Below are 16,121 nucleotides of genomic sequence, written 5' to 3'. Positions count from 1 at the left end.
TGTTGTGTAATTTCATAAAATCTGGTGATTCGATCTTCCCACTCCCACTCACACTCAGCGCTTGTCGGTGAGGCGGGGCTAACCGAGGCTCGGCCGCCTCATTGCTACCGTCTGGTAGTGTGTGAGCGGGTGTCTAGATAAGATGTGTACTTTTGTCGTGGTTATTACCGAATTTTAAGAGTCGTTGTGCCTCTGGGGAGATTCGACCGTTGGCGAAGTTTCGTATCACAGTCGGGGCATCACTGATGATTATGTCCGCTTGTGTTTGTGCTATGGCTAACGCGGGAGCTATTTGCTCAGTAGTTTCTACGTGTGGCATGTTGACTATAGCGCTCGTCGTGCATTTTCCGTCGTAATTTATCACCACTGCTGAGAATAATCATTGCATGAAATATATTTTATCTCCCATTTCACGCCTATCATAAGATAAATAGCTAATCACATTCAATTCGCCATTCATCTCCAAAAGATGGATGCGCCGCCATCTTTGTAATAAGTAGAGCGGTACAGGAATGTTCATTTAGTGCCGGAAATGCTGGTGTTTCCATTATTTCCATTATTCATTATTTAAATAGTGGGTAACCAGAGTACTTCACCGCGTTGCTTTGCGTTCACTTACAACTAGGTAGTAAAATCGAAAAAGGGGTGGCAGTAGGCTGTGGACTGTGAGCACGAGAATCCCTGATATATGTACTGAAAAAATTAATTTTGTTGTTTCACAATTTTGTAAAATTGTAGCACTGCCAACAATTGAACTCTTGACCTGCTAACGTTTACCTGTTCAGTTTACTGGCGTTGTTCTGTGCACAAAATATTTTTCTTTGCTCTGAAAACCTTAGATCCGAGCGCTACCCGTGCGCTGTGCACTAACATGACTGACGCAGTAGCAAACGATGTGGTCGTTGCCACTCTGAAAGGCACGGCGGGCTTGGTATGCCCGTCTGCAGTGCCACTGCTCCAACGGTGATGAGGAGGACGAAGTTAGCCGAGAACGCGTGGTAGAGAACGAGCCCGCGCCCAACTGGACTATCGCCATCTTATATCACCACGCCCGCGTCTTTAATCCAACCGGATCCCTCAACATCGAGGCACTCTACCACAGAGGAATCTACACTGGTGCCGCCAAACCTCAGAGGCGTTCTATATGGAGACCGTGCAGTCGTCAGCCCCGAAACGCCGCCGCTCGAACAAGGACCCACCGTTACCCTGGACACAGGCAGTGCCTGTGCGCCTGCCGAGCGATCGTGACTCTGAAACCGCCAGCATCGTCTGCGTGGTCATCACGCCCGCGTCCATGGTCAGGCCGACTCCCGCAACATCGAGGTACGCTACCATGGAGGAATCTACAATGGTGCCGCCAAACCGGCGTTTTAATGAGACTGCGCAGACGTCAGGCCTGAAACGTCGCCAATGGAACAAAGACCCGCCGTCACCGTGGGCACAGGTGAACGTGGCAGTGCCCGTGCGCCTACTGAGCGATCGTAGCTCTGAGGTCGCCAGCATCGTCCGCGTTGTGGACGGCAGGTGCCATGTGTTCGACCCAAGGGGCGAGGCGGAGTCTTTCCAATTTCAAGAACAGCGGACATGTGGAGATCTCGTGAAGCCCAATGAAGGCCAAGGCTTCATGTTTGGTCATTTCTTTGATGAAACAAAATACAATGTGTATGCGTTTGAGAGCACCACCAAGGACATGCTAACGATGCTCATTGAAGGGTGCGATTGCTCTGCATACACGCGCATTTCGACCGTCACCAGCAAAACTTTCGCAATGCTGGGCTCCGAGGAATGCCCCGGAGTGGTCTCCTTCATAGCCAGCGAGTTCTACCAGCGCGTGGACAAGCTCCGGTCAGAGGCCCAGACATGCGACGTAGCAGCCGCCCATCTGGAAGTCTGCAACAAGGTTGTTCGAGACCTGCTGTACCTTGACCCGGCCAAGACCTTTGCCATATTGAACCTCACCAAACGCAAGGTGAAGGACGCTGACACCCTCCTCCAGCTGCTCTTGAAAGGAAACAAGAGCCGGATGCATCATGTCACCGATGCGGATGCTGAATCTGCATGGTCGCAGACCATCTTCCAGAGCTACGTTGCACTGGCGGAGTATGTGACGAGCACGAGCAAAGAAATTTGCGCCTCGATGTGCTCTAGTGACCTTGCCAGCTTGGAGGGCGCACCTGCGGCCAGTAGGAACATGAAGGATCAGATGCGCGAGGGTACCAAACTCAACCTGTCGCTCCTGGCCCTCGGCAACTGCATCGACGCCTGCTCGAAGAACTGGATGCAGCAAGTGCCGTACGAGGACTCCAAGCTGACCCACATCCTCAAGGACTCGCTGGGTGCCTCGTACAACACCCTCATGATTGGGACAGCGATGGCATTGAAGCTCAGCTCCACTGAAAGGTACAACACCCGGGAGTGCATGCTGAGCGGGCCATGAAGATCAAGCTTCAGGCCAAGAAGAATGTGCTCAATGTGAACGTGCGCATGTCCGTTCATGTACAGCGCGCTCATCGAGGTGTACAAGCAGAAGGTGGAAGGCCTTCAGCGTAAGCTTGAGAAGGTGGAAATGTGGAAGGCGGTTGTCGAAGCTGAGGAGCGAGAGCTCGAAAACGGGTCTGGTAACCAAGACGGCCTGCTGCAAGCTCAGAAGACCACTGGTGGTGACCGTTAATTGTCCAACGAGATTTAAGGACGTCCTGTGCACAACTCCCGTCCTGTCGCCCATCACGGAGACGAGCCCATTCTCGGAATTTCGAGCACTTGAGCCCAACTCGGTGTGTGTCGCGTATTGATCTACACTGAACAACAGGCATGCAAAGCAGCATTTTCGACCCGCTTGGCACTTTGTGGGAGAGCGTGAGTGCGCCTCTAGACAGCTCTTCGATAAAGCTATTTCGTGGTTTCCTTGAATAATAATAGTTGATACATGAATAAATTATCTGAAGATTCGCATCACCGTCTTCGCGCCTGTCTATCACTTTAGCAACTTACGCTCAAATGAACTGTGTATTTTAAGTGCGACGGAAAAGTTCAAGGCATAAAGAGCAGCAATACTTCTCGAGGGAAGCGTTGTTGCGTGCACTGCTGGGCAAGAAACAGTCATAAACCATCACTGAGGGCAAAGATTTGGCGAATGCGATGACGCAAATTGAAACCTCGTGCCATCTGAATGTAGGGCTAAACCATGCAGCGGCCGGGATACCTGACTAACTTGAGGACCATTATCACAATCATCGTGACTATATGAAGAAGATGCGCCGCGGTGGTCCAGTGACGACGGCGGGCTGCTGCTGTACGCTAGGTGGGAGGTTTTATTCTCGGTACCCGCGTTTTGATGTGGGCAAAACGCAAACACGCTTCTGTACTTCTAGATTGAGGTGCACCTAGTGAGATCGCATGCGCATCCCGATATCTCCGCAGCGGCCGCGCGGTTATCACGCGATGATCACGTGCTCAATAACACTAACACAATAGCAATAACAATAACACAATAACAGCTGTGTCTTACCAGTACTCACGTACGGGGCAGAAACCTGGAGGCTTACGGAAAGGGTTCTACTTAAATTGAGGACGACGCAACGAGCTATGGAAAGAAGAATGATGGGTGTAACGTTAAGCCAAAAGAAAAGAGCAGATTGGGTGAGGGAACAAACGCGAGGTAATGACATCTTAGTTGAAATCAAGAAAAAGAAAAGGGCATGGGCAGGACACGTAATGAGGAGGGAAGATAACCGATGGTCATTAAGAGTTACGGAATGGATTCCAAGGGAAGGGAAGCGTAGCAGAGGGCGGCAGAAAGTTAGGTGGGCGGATGAGATTAAGAAGTTTGCAGGGACAACATGGCCACAATTAGTACATGACCGGGGTAGTTGGAGAAGTATGGGAGAGGCCTTTGCCCTGCAGTGGGCGTAACCAGGCTGATGATGATGATCACGTGCTCGCTCGCGGAGGGTAGCAGGGAGAGGGCACGTTTCGCTCCCGCTGACCTTCGCGCCTGGCTGCGACGACGCAGCCCAGGCACTCCGTTCCCTCCTTTCCCCCTTCTTGACAGACAGACAGATTCATTCGACATCATGATTACACAATGTCAGGAACATGGGTAAAAAACCGAATGAGCGCGACTTCACAAATGCCCTTGTTCCCGCTAAATACAGGATACTTAAGTTGTACAGATCTATGCTAAAAAAAAATTCGCATTACAGCGATGAATAATACAAAAACAGCACTTACAAGCATAGTTCACTGTTCAATTTAATAAGTTGCACAGATATATTAAAAAAGATTTGGCATTCAGCGATTAAGACATCAACAGACAAAAACAGCACTTACAAACTTCTTTTACAATACAGGAGTGCGAAGCAACAATGAGAAGCAAAAAACATAATTTGACATGATGAACAGGGAAATCAGGGAGACTCCATCTCCGCCGCGCGGGAAGAAGCGCGATTTCCCTGATACGTCTTCGTCTTTCGGCTGAGGAGCTTGCGACTGGCCGCATCTCACAATCTAGGCAGCGACCACTTTATTATTTCACTCACGCTAGGAAAAGGCGTCAAAACTCGCCTCATCAAAGAACCGAAATTAACGGAGTGGGATAAATTCAGAGAGAAAAGAAAGCAGGCCCCACTGCCGGACGATATCTACAATATCGACGAGTGGACACACCTCCTTATAACGCACATAGGGGAAGCGACTACAACTGCAGGGGATGAGGACGCACCCCCAGCACTAGACAGCAAACTGCTGAACATGTGGAGCAGAAAGAGTAACCTGGAGAAAAGACTCAAGGCACAAAGATGGAACAGGAATATCCGGCGCGAACTAGCCAGACTCAACAAAGAAATAGAAACATATGCGATTAAGCTCAACGAGCAGAATTGGTACAGCAAGTGCGATGAGATGGAAGCCAATATGAGTCTCTCCAAAACCTGGAGCCTTCTCAGACATCTAATCGACCCTAGTAAATCAAAAATGCAAGCTAGTACAAACCAGGTGAGAGCTAGGCATGGCTTTGTAGGCACAGATGACGAGCTCATTAGCGAGCTCCAAGAGACATATCTCGGAAAAGCAGAGAGCGAGCTGTTTAAGGACTGCGAGGGACCTCCCAATCCAGATCTCGATGCCCCCATAACCACGACAGAGGTTAGAGCAGAGATTAATAACCTCAGAAAGAGATCGGCCCTCGGTCCGGACGAGATAACAAACACATCTAGACGATGAATCCATCATTGCATTAACCAAATTAGTGTGGGAGAGAGGAGAACTCCCAAAAACATGGAAACAGGCGGACTTAATCTTTATTCCCAAGCCAGGCAAAGTACCCGGCTTGAACAACATGCGACCAATCTCCCTCACCTCGTGTGTAGGGAAATTGATGGAGCATGTTGTTCAAACGAGATTGACCAGGTACATGGAAGAGAATGATCTCTGGCCGTATGAAATGGTTGGATTCAGGCCAGGGCTCAGTACACAAGATGTCATGCTCAAACTTAAGCATGGTATCCTAGACCGATACGACTCAACTGACACCAGGGCGATCCTAGGCCTCGACCTCACCAAGGCATTTGACAACGTTAGCCATAAGGCTATCTTGGTAGGCCTCGAAGAGGTAGGTGTGGGACACAGGGTATATGCATACGTCAAAGACTTTCTGTCGCAGAGGGAGGCGAATATAAAATTTCTGGATATAAAATCCCCTCCCATCACATTTGGGAGCAAGGGGACCCCGTAAGGGTCGGTGCTATCACCCTTCCTATTAAACATAGCGATGAGGTGTCTCCCCGCGGAACTCATTAAGATTAAATCGATTAAATTTAGCATGTACGCAGATGGCATCAAAAAAATTGGTGGCTTATCAAGGTTAAGCCCAGTGGATGCGAAGCATCCACTGGGCTTAACCTTAGCGTATCCTTAGCGTTTGGAGGCATCTTGACCGCATACACGCCTGGCGCAAAGATGCTGGCGCGGTTGCGGGCACAGACTGACGCGACGGCGGGCGCGCGCCGCTTCATCCCTGGCGTGACGTCACATATCACGTGATGCAGCGATGGTGGCGCCGCCGCCGCGTCGCGCGCGACGGCGCGAACTGAAGCGTGGAGGCCTCCGCTGGGCGACGTCCGACGGCGCGATATGAGGCCCCATCTGCAGCCGGTGTGACGTCATCACGTGACGTCATGTCACGTGACCTACTTGAAGGTCACTTGAAGGTCAATGGTGGCCACCGCCGGGAGGCGACCGACGGCGCGATATGAGGCCCCATCTGCAGCCTGTGTGACGTCATCACGTGACGTCATGTCACGTGACCCCACTTCAGGGTCAATGGTGGCCACCGCTGGGCGTCGCGCGAAGGCCCGAAACCTACGTTAATATGCTTCGCATAATATCTGGGTTAACAGTGGGAGTGACGCAGCCATCGAACTTAAACTACAGATAGCGGCGAATATGGTCGAAGAGCATGCGGCCAGCACAGGCTTGGCGTGCTCGTCACAGAAATCGGAGCTGTTAATCATTGAGCCAAAATATCAAAGGGGAAACGCTGGGAGCAGCAGACCCATCAATGTTTTCGTAAACGGAAATGAGGTTCCCAAGCTAGAGGAAATCAGAATTCCGGGCATATATATTTCCAGAGAAATGGATGCAACCTCACGACAATCAAAAAGCTAGAAGGATACGCGGCGCAGGTCATGGGGATTTTTAGGAGAATTTCACTCAAAGGCAGGGGCCTCAAAGAGAACAGCCTCCTAAGACTCATGCAAGCCATCATTACCAGCCGTATAGCGCATGCCATACCGTATCTTGTGTTTAAACGAGAAAAGAAGGAGAAAATAGATGCGATCGTCAGGAAGAGCGTTAAGAGAGCCCTAGGGCTCCCAGACTCGTCCTCGACAGACCTCCTCCTCAAAATAGAGGTTCACAACACGCTAGTTGAGCTCACTGAGGCAGTACGAGTGTCTCAGTTGGAAAGATTAGGCCAGTCTAAAACAGGGAGAAAAATCATGAAATGGGTAGGAATCCAATGCGACAGGGGTGCTCCGACTGACAAGAAAGACATTCCGTTGGACGTGCGTAAACGCTTCCGAATCGCCACCATACCTAAAAGTATGCATCCTATCTACAACAAAGAGAGGAGAGCTCACAGGGCTAAGGCTCTAGTAAATAAACTTAAAAACACACCGGCGCATAAAGTAGCGTACGTGGACGCCGCTTGTGGCAGAGACGGGGCTGCTGTATCGACGGTGGTGTCGCTCGCTTCGGCGCTTCCGAAGAAACCGACGCGGCCGCTGTGTCCGCGTGATCCCTCATACTACGTCACGCCGACGGCGGCGCCAGCGTTCCCAGTGGTGGAGCTCGCCCCCATTCCGGCGGCAGTTGCAAATAGCGTGGCCGCGCGGGCTCTATCTTAAAAGCTATCTGCGATGCGCACAGGGTCTAGGCGCACGGAGGGTTGATAGCTTTGTGTGCGCTCTGTTCTCGACACTTAGTTCGCGTTGAAGCGAAAGACAGCGCGAATGTCAAATCGCTTGTTGCTGCTGCCGCTCGTCCTCACGCCAGTGTTTTGACTGTCGGTGGTCATCGAGTCAGATGCGTTCATTTTTGTCTGTGCGCGCGGGAGACAATGCTTGTTAATGTAGTTAGTACACGAATGTTTTCAAGATTATACGGGCGTTAAAACTACTATGTTTACTTGGTATATAGCTGTCTAATAATTTGATATCACAATAAATGCTTCGCATTTCGGGCGATACTATAATTTCTGTGCTACCCCACCCCCCCACCCCAAAAGAAAAACTATAAATAAACAAAAACAAAAAATATACTGCCATGAATACAGCTCATAATAACCAAAACAAAGAACCAAGAGCGTTTGCTGTCGCATCCTTTAGCACAGTGTGCTGCAAATATCACTGTACCACGACCTCTTTTGTTATGCCTGTTTATGAACGTTGTGCCAATCGCTGTGACGGGGTACCTTGGCGCTCTGTGAAAACTCGGGTGACTTATATGCATCGCGGCTTGCGTTCGTTGCACGAATTTTCGGATAAGGCCCGCACGTATCACTGTAATCACCGTATATATACTAGCAGCTGTAATCAAACACGCGGGAACCATAGTGGGAACCAGTAAAATGGGACGATAACAGACGGGGAGCAAAGACTCCACAGGTGTAGGACGGACACAGAAATCCTTACAATGCTGATGATAATGCACATGTACAAAGGCTTGTAAGATATGGAAAAGCATCACACATCCTGCAAAACATGCCTGTGTGCACTATTCTTTGTACCTTTCCCATTGTTAAAATGTTTAGATAACGAAAAAGAGATTGTCAAATACTCCTTTATTTATTGTTTTCATTTTTGTGCTTTATCTTAAGTGTAATAATAATGCCGGCCAATAAGGATTTAAATTGATTAGTTCGTCTTAAGATTTATGAGCAGGTCTCGTTGTCACTACTTACCACTACTAGTGATTTTGCTTGTTTAAATAGAATCTTCATGTCGAAATGTAGAGAACTGCTTGTATGAATAGTTTGTTAATGCTACCATTGAAATCTCAAACTTTGGGCTGCCAGTGAACAAAACGCTCGGCTTCTGCGAAGCTTTCCTCTTTATATATAACACCTGAATCTAACACCTTTCTCCCTCTATCGAAATTTATAAAAATATATAAAACCCCAAAGCAAGGGTTGGTATATGCAAAGCACTGGTTCTTTAGTTAGGTGTTTGTTAAGTTCTAGAAAGGCTTGTTTGCATGCTTCTGTTCATGCCTATTTGGTGGCTTTGTAGAGCAGTTTTGTGAGTGGAAGAACGATACCGCTGAAATCAGGGATTTACTGATGGTAGTGGGGCCAAGAAAACGGTGGGAGTCTTTCTTTCGTTTGGGTGTTGGGAAATTGAGTATCGCAACAACGTTGCTTTGCTTAGTTGCCGCAGTTCCTTACTTTATTTTCGGCCCATATACTCAATGCTGGGCTTGGAAAATTGACACTTCCAGCATTTCAATGTTACATTCTTGACACTAAAAGCTTTCAGCAGTCCTTTGACATTTCGCAGATGGTCGTCCAATGGCTCTTTGTATACGACAACATCAAAGCAGTTGATTACTATATTGAGCTGATGTTTTGCATTTATTGACTTCATGACTCTTTCAAATATAGCTGGAGTGTTCCTTAACCCAAAAGGCATCACGAACCATTCATAATGTCAATTAGTCATGACTAATGTGATTTCCTGAATGTCATCTGGATGCATTCGGGCATGGCAGCATCCGTAAGTTACATCCAACGTAGTAAGAAATGTTGCATTTCTTAATTGGTCATGAACATTGTAAACTCGTGGAATGAGTTAGAGGTCGAGCACCATTACGGATTTCAGCTTCCGGTAGTCATCAGGGGCGTAGCCAAGTGGGGGGGGGGGCTTATAGGGCTTTAGCCTCCCCCCCCCCGATGGATAGATAGAATAAACGTTATTTTCCAACGCATAAGGGGATCTACCCGCCCCCCGACACGCAGGTCAGGGGCGGGTGCCGCCGCCTCAGATGCAGGCTGGGAGGTCCCAGATTCATTGGAGACTTATACGTATATTTAAATATCTTGTTGCGAGTGGCACTTTTTTGCCCTTTATCAAACTGTATCTTCGCATTGGTATATTTCATTGTATCCTCGCATCTCTAATGAACGAGGGCGAGTCAAATGAAAATAGGCCAACCCACCACTCGCAATAATGGTTCGGTTCACTATCTGCGAGGCATGCCCTGTTACGATCTGCCTGCAGGAGTACCGACCTGCAAAATTTTCCCGGCCCGCTGCGTCGACTCGCTTTGTAAAGACAACTATTCGACTCCACAACAGCCCAATGGCGCCGGCATGTCTAGCCACGTTCGGCGGACCGCGTATTGCAAGTTGATTCGCTGTCGCGTTCAGGGTTTGCTTGGAGCAAGATAACTCCTAGAAAAGAATGTTTTGCGGTGCTTTCTCACGGGCCCCAGAAGTCGTCTCAGTCAATGGACAGACGCGGCGGCTACTGACTGCGGGCTGAGCTCTGCAATCAAGAGGCGCCTGCTTGGGTCAAGATCCCTGTCTACGAGAACCCTCTCACCTCGGTGTGTTCAGTGAAACGAAAGTGTGGAAGTGAGTGTGTGAAACCTCCCCCTCAAAGGCGAGTCGACTACGATGACTTTGGACGCTCCCATTGGTCGAAGGTTGAACGGCAGTTCTCCCTCACTTAGATATCTAGGGAGGACAGAGTGTTTTTAACCAGCCGTTTATGGTTGCTTGGAGTGCATTCTCCTTCAGTCATGCTAAAGTGATGAAATGTAACGTTCTCCACCCTTCATGTAGATATTGTAAATAAATCCCATATTCCTCGTTCTTGATGAGAACAAGTCCCTCCCTTCAACAACGTCCTCAGCGTGGATGAGTCGGACGCCGGCATGGGCCAGCTACCATTTATTTCATGCCCGACCCTAACTCTTGCAAATGGCTGGCAGCGGTGAGACGGACTTTGCGACGTGGTGCTGTGTCCGCGATGAGTGCTTGGTTCTTGCTTTGACTCTCTAGGCTTCATATTGTGGCTGTTCAGTTTAGAACAGTAGGGACGCTGGATTGTTGATTGTTAGCTAGGTTGTGTTTAGCTAGGTAGGTTTAGCGAGCAGGATCAAAGCAGTAAAGCAGCAATCATGGAGTTAAGGACACTGCTCAGAGACGAATTGTTGATTGTTGGTGAGGAACTGGGCCTAGAGGTACGCAAGGAAATGCTAAAATGGGAAATATTGAAGCTGATTTCCGAACAGGCCAGTGAGGAGGACGTTGAAAATGGGTTAGAACTTCTTATGAAAAGAGAGAAACGGGACAGAGACAGAGAAAAACGGGACAGATAGGAACACGTGTTAAGAAAAAATGCACCTTGACCTTGAAAGATAACGTTTGGAGTTGTGTCAAGGAAGTAAAGTGTCCCTGGGACGACCAAGTTAGGCAGAATCATACCGCATGGACAGGCTGTTAAAGCCATTTGAGGTCGGGAACGACATAGACTTGTTCCTAGGAAATTTTGAAAGGAGTTGCAAGAAGATTAGCTTCGGTCCGAGTACATGGCCACAACGGTTGCTGTCTATGTTGCCATGTGAGGCTGCGGAAGTAATCGCCAGACTCAGTGCGCAATATTCATATGATTATGTGAAGTTTAAGGCTAGTCTTTTGAAGAAGTACCGCCTTTCAGCCGAAGCATTTTGGCAACAATTTAGAAGCACGGGACAGAAGGATAGTGAGGGGTATCCGGAGTTTGCATACGGCTTAAAAGCCAACTTAGTCGAGTGGTTGAAAAGCGCGGAAGCGTACGAGAACAGAGGCATGATTATTGAATGCATTTGTCTAGAGCAGTTTTACAAAAGCATACCCCAATCTGTGAAGCTGTGGGTGCAGAGGAAATGTGAACACTGTGGAAAGGGCGGCTGAATTAGCCGAAGAGTACGCAACGCGTAGAAAGCTGAACGCCGAGGACGGAAATTGGGACGGTCGAAATTGACCGCGCAAGCCATTTCCGTTCAAAAAGGGTTCGCAGACTAGACGACCCGAGCCTGTAAGCGTGGAGGAAAAGTCCGCAGAAAAGAGCGAGGATGAGTCAAACGGGAAAACCGTACAAAAAGAGCAGAAAAGAAAGTTCGAATGTTTTAGACCGCTGCATTAAGTGCCACAAACTCGGACATATCGCTGTAAACTGCGGGAAGCCTAGTGTAGTTTTCTCCTCCGTGGATGAAAAAGACGAGGATATGGAACTTTTAAGCCTTTACATTCACGACCTGCAAGTTAATGGCATACCATGATGGGTGCTGCGAGAGAGTGCCGCCACTATGGACATTGTCCATCCGTCTTACGTTACGGTAGATGACTTCACGGGAGAAGTAGCATTGATCAAACAGGTTGTAGAAGAACACAGCGTGTGTCTACCCATGGCCAAAGTCAAAATCAGTCGACTGATCGGGGAGCTCGTTACCGAGGCTTCAGTTTCCAAATTCTTGTCGCTGCAGTACCCTTACATTTTTTTCGAATCGGTCGGATCAATTACTGCGGGACAAGGGGCTTAAACTGGGAGAGGGCGTAGTACAGGCGTTGACGCGAGGCCAAGCTCGTGAAATCGTGTCGCTTTCGGCTGAAAATGCAAAAGCTACTCTAGCGGAAGTAGCAAGAGAGGTAACTTCAGTAACCGAAACCGAGCTAGGCTCGAGGGATGAAAAAACAGTTGAGGAAACTCTGCCAGCTGACCAGCTCAATGAGAGCGTATCACTAGGGTGTCAAAGTTCGCGCCTGCAGGAAGAGTCAGCTGACGCACTCGCAAGCGACACACGGTCGTTCCTACCACAGGCCTCAAAGAACTTTGATCTGCTCTTACGTGTGGACAGAGGTTCACTGGCAGCCGAGCAAAAGAATGATGACAGCTTAGCTAACTTGCATCACACAGCTAAAGATGACCTTGCTAGGCGCAACATGACGATACAAGAGAGAGGAGGATTGTTGTATCGGCTCAACAGAGATCGAAAGGGTAGGATTCTAGATCAGTTAGTAGTACCTACTAAGTACAGGGAGGACCTTTTGAGTCTCCGTCATGGAAATGGGTGGTCTGGCCACCTAGGCATAAACAAATCGAAGGATAGATTGCTTATTGAATACTACTGGCCTGGCTGTTTCAAAGACGTAGAAAACTTTGTAAGATCATGCGACGCTTGCCAGCGCTCGGGTAAACCAGGAGAAACCTGGAAAGCTCCACTAAAGGTAGGGCAGGTAGTGCCCTTAATTTCAGAACCTTTCAGACAACTTGTGACAGACACGGTATGGCCTCTACCAAAGACAAAGTCGGGTTATAGGTACTTGTTTACCATGCTGTGCCCGGCTACAAAGTTTCCGGAAGCAATCCCTCTGAAAGAGCTCAGCTCCACCGAAGTAGTAGACGCGTTTTTGTCAGTATTCGCACGAGTTGGGTTTCGAGCCGAAATTCAGGCGGATCAAGGGTCAGTATTCACCAGCTCACTGACTTCCACATTCTTACAAAAGTGCGGGGTAAAGTTGATACACAGTTCCGTCTATCACCCACAGTCAAATAGCGTAGAGAGGTTGCATTCAGTGCTTCAGCGAGTTTTGTGGGCGCTCTGTTACGAGCACAAGGAGGACTGGGATAATTGTATTCCAGCGACTTTGTTTGCTTTGCGAACGGTTCCTCATGAGGCTACAGGGTTCTCGCCAGCAGAACTAGTGTATGGGAGGGCACTCCGTTATCCTCTGAGAATGTTAAGAGAGATGTGGGAGGAAAAAGGAGAGTGTCCAACAGTGGTAGAATACGTGCTAAATCTGCTGGAACGGCTAAGTGCAACCCAAGAACTAGTCGAAAGAACATGGGAGTAGCTCAAAAGAACGCCAAGTTCTACCACGACAAGAATACGAGGCTTCGTACGTTTGACGCCGGAGACCAGGTAATGATCCTCAAACCTTCAAGAAAAAACAAGCTTGAAGTTCACTGGGACGGACCCGTTAATGTGTTGCACAAACTTTCAGATACTAACTATGCTCTGAAAATGCCCGGTCGCAGCAACGAGGTGAGGATATACCACTGCAATTTGATGAAGCCGTGCGTAGAGCGGAGCGGAGTCGTTAACTTTACCATCAAGGAGCAGGATGACACGAGTACCGAGTTTAATGAGTATAAGGCGACCTCCAACTCTGAAATCAGCCTGGAAGAAGTAGTAAAACATTCGGTAAGCTAGCACACTGTGAGACCCGAGCAGCTAGATGAGTTAAAAGCGCTGTTAGGGGAATATCTCGACAGATTCAGCGTTCGGCCAGGTGTTACCGAATTAATGTCGCATGAAATAGAACTGACATCAACCGATCAAAACCTTACAGCGTGTCTCCACGACAGAGAGAAATTATGGAGGCAGAGATACAGCGCATGCTAGAGTTGGGAGTTATTGAGCCCGCTGAGAGTGACTACACGTCACTGCTAATACTGGTATAAACCCCTAACAAGGACCCTCGTCCGTGCGTTGACTACAGGAAGTTAAATGCCATCACTAGGGATCAGCTGTACCCAATACCCAACATTGAGGAACGAATCGAAAGAGTTAGCGCTGCTAAATACATTTCAACTATAGATCTCGTGCGGGGATACTAGCAAGTTCCCCTTGCAGAAAGTGCCAGCCGCTATGCCGCATTTATCTCACCTGTAGGCACTTTTCGCCCTCTCGCCCTCAGCTTCGGGCTGAAGAACGCGCCGTTTAGCTTCTCTGAGTTAATGGATATTGTCCTAAAAGACTTCCAGCAGTTCGCCTTGCCTTACCTTGTTGATGTAGCAATTTTTTCGGACAGCTAGGAACAGCACGTATCGCACCTCAAACAGGTGTTTTCACGGTTGAGGGAAGCAGGCTTAGCAATGAAGGCGGAAAAGTGTAGATTTGGTTGTTCGCAGGTTACTTATCTGGGCCACGTTGTCGGCCACGGCACGAGATGGCCGGCCGAGCTGAAAATAGCTACGATTGGAGAATTTTCTCAGCCGCGGACGAAAACAGACCTTCGTTCATTTTGGGGACTTGTGGGGTACTATATATCAACGGTACATTCCGAATTACTCGCAAATGGCAAGTCCTTAAACAGACGCCCTCCGAAAGGGAGCACCGAGTAGCATGCACTAGGATAAGGACAAAGAGAACGCTTTCCGAGGTTTGAACACGCTATTGGTTTCTCGTCCTGTGCTTCGCGCGCCAGACTACACAAAGGAATTCGTAATTCAGTGCGACGGAAGCGACAGGGGTATGGGCGTGGTACCTAACTCGGCGACGATAATGAGGAATATCCTATCTTCTATGCCAGCCGTAAAATAACTGTAACAGAGGAAGCCTACAGCGCTTCAGAGAGGAGTATGCTTGTTTAGTTTGGGCAGCCCAGAAATTGTCGTGTTACTTGTACGGAGCGAGGTTCATCTTCGAGGCCGACCACTGTCCTCTGACGTGGTTCAATCAAATGTCACACAAAAATGGCCGCTTGCTCCGATGGAGCCTCACTCTCCAAGAGTACAATTTCTCCGTTAGATATAAAAAGGGAAAGTTGCATAGTAATGCGGATGGTTTAAGCAGGCTAATTTGAATTCTGCTTTTAGGGATCCCGCCTAAATTTTGGGGTTGTTATTGCTAATTTTGTTAAGCCAAGAAGATCCCCTCTCATTCAGCAGGACTCCATCCATGATTGCTAACTTTGTCAGCATGAAATTCCTTCAAAAATTCGCGTAGCGTAATGCAGCATTTGTTGTTTCTGCACTTATGTTTTCTTTGAAGCCTAGCGGGTTTAAAGTGAGATCCAAGATACGTCATCGCGGCGCAGAGTTGTATTGTGGGGTTCGCTTTGTAGCTTCCTGTCCTTGTTGGATGTTTTGGGGCGGTGTCATCATTTCACAGCTGGTCGCTGCAAGCCAAGGCATCCTCCCTTGTCTCGAGCCATTCTTTTCCTGCCGAGCGGTTATCGGCACTGGCCAGTCGAGATTTTCCGGGCCATAGAGGAGCTGTTACGTTCGATCTGCTGGGGCTGGCAATCTTCGGGGAAGCGACCGTCTAACTCTGCCCGGCCCGCTGCGATGACTCGCTCTGTGAAAAAAGGAATGCGCCTCCTCAACAACTCGTTGCCGCCGGCAGGTCTGCTGCGGCGACTCGCTTTGTAAGGACGACAATTGTAGGATTTGGCGGTTGTAGCTGTAGGGATGAACTTGGGGCGACAGGATTTATTTGCAGTATTTACAGTTTAAACATGAGGTACATTAGCAGTCTGGCGCGACTCCCATATGGAGCCCGCAAGACTAACATACAGCAAACAGCTTACGAGCACACAGCTCACTAGTACATTTCTAGCATGACAACGAGCACTCAGCTCCCGACGACGAGCACACTCTCGCAGCCGGCAAACGCTGCTTATAAGCCCTTGGTCCCCCCCTTGAGTCCCAGTGGACGGATTCCCAGTGGACGGAAACGTTCGTCCAGTCATCGTTCGACGTCACCGTTCGACGTCACCGTAGATGACCCGCCCTTTTGGAGGAGGGCGAGGGCTGTTGGAGGAGGATGATGACTCACATACACGTGCCGCACATACA

General features: G+C 48.9%; 1 protein-coding gene across 1 annotated transcript; it reads left to right on the top strand.

The window, feature by feature from the left end:
- The first annotated feature begins 991 nt into the window (after positions 1-991).
- Positions 992-2,946, top strand: LOC139055193 (kinesin-like protein KIF18A). Its single transcript, XM_070532733.1, has one exon. It carries the CDS (start codon positions 1,145-1,147, stop codon positions 2,435-2,437), a length of 1,293 nt encoding a protein of 430 aa, XP_070388834.1. The 5' UTR covers positions 992-1,144; the 3' UTR covers positions 2,438-2,946.
- Positions 2,947-16,121: the final 13,175 nt, after the last annotated feature.

This window comes from Dermacentor albipictus, chromosome 1, assembly GCF_038994185.2.
Source record: "Dermacentor albipictus isolate Rhodes 1998 colony chromosome 1, USDA_Dalb.pri_finalv2, whole genome shotgun sequence".
NCBI classification, from domain to species: Eukaryota; Metazoa; Arthropoda; class Arachnida; order Ixodida; family Ixodidae; genus Dermacentor; species Dermacentor albipictus.
This window is presented reverse-complemented; position numbering and strand designations above follow the sequence as displayed.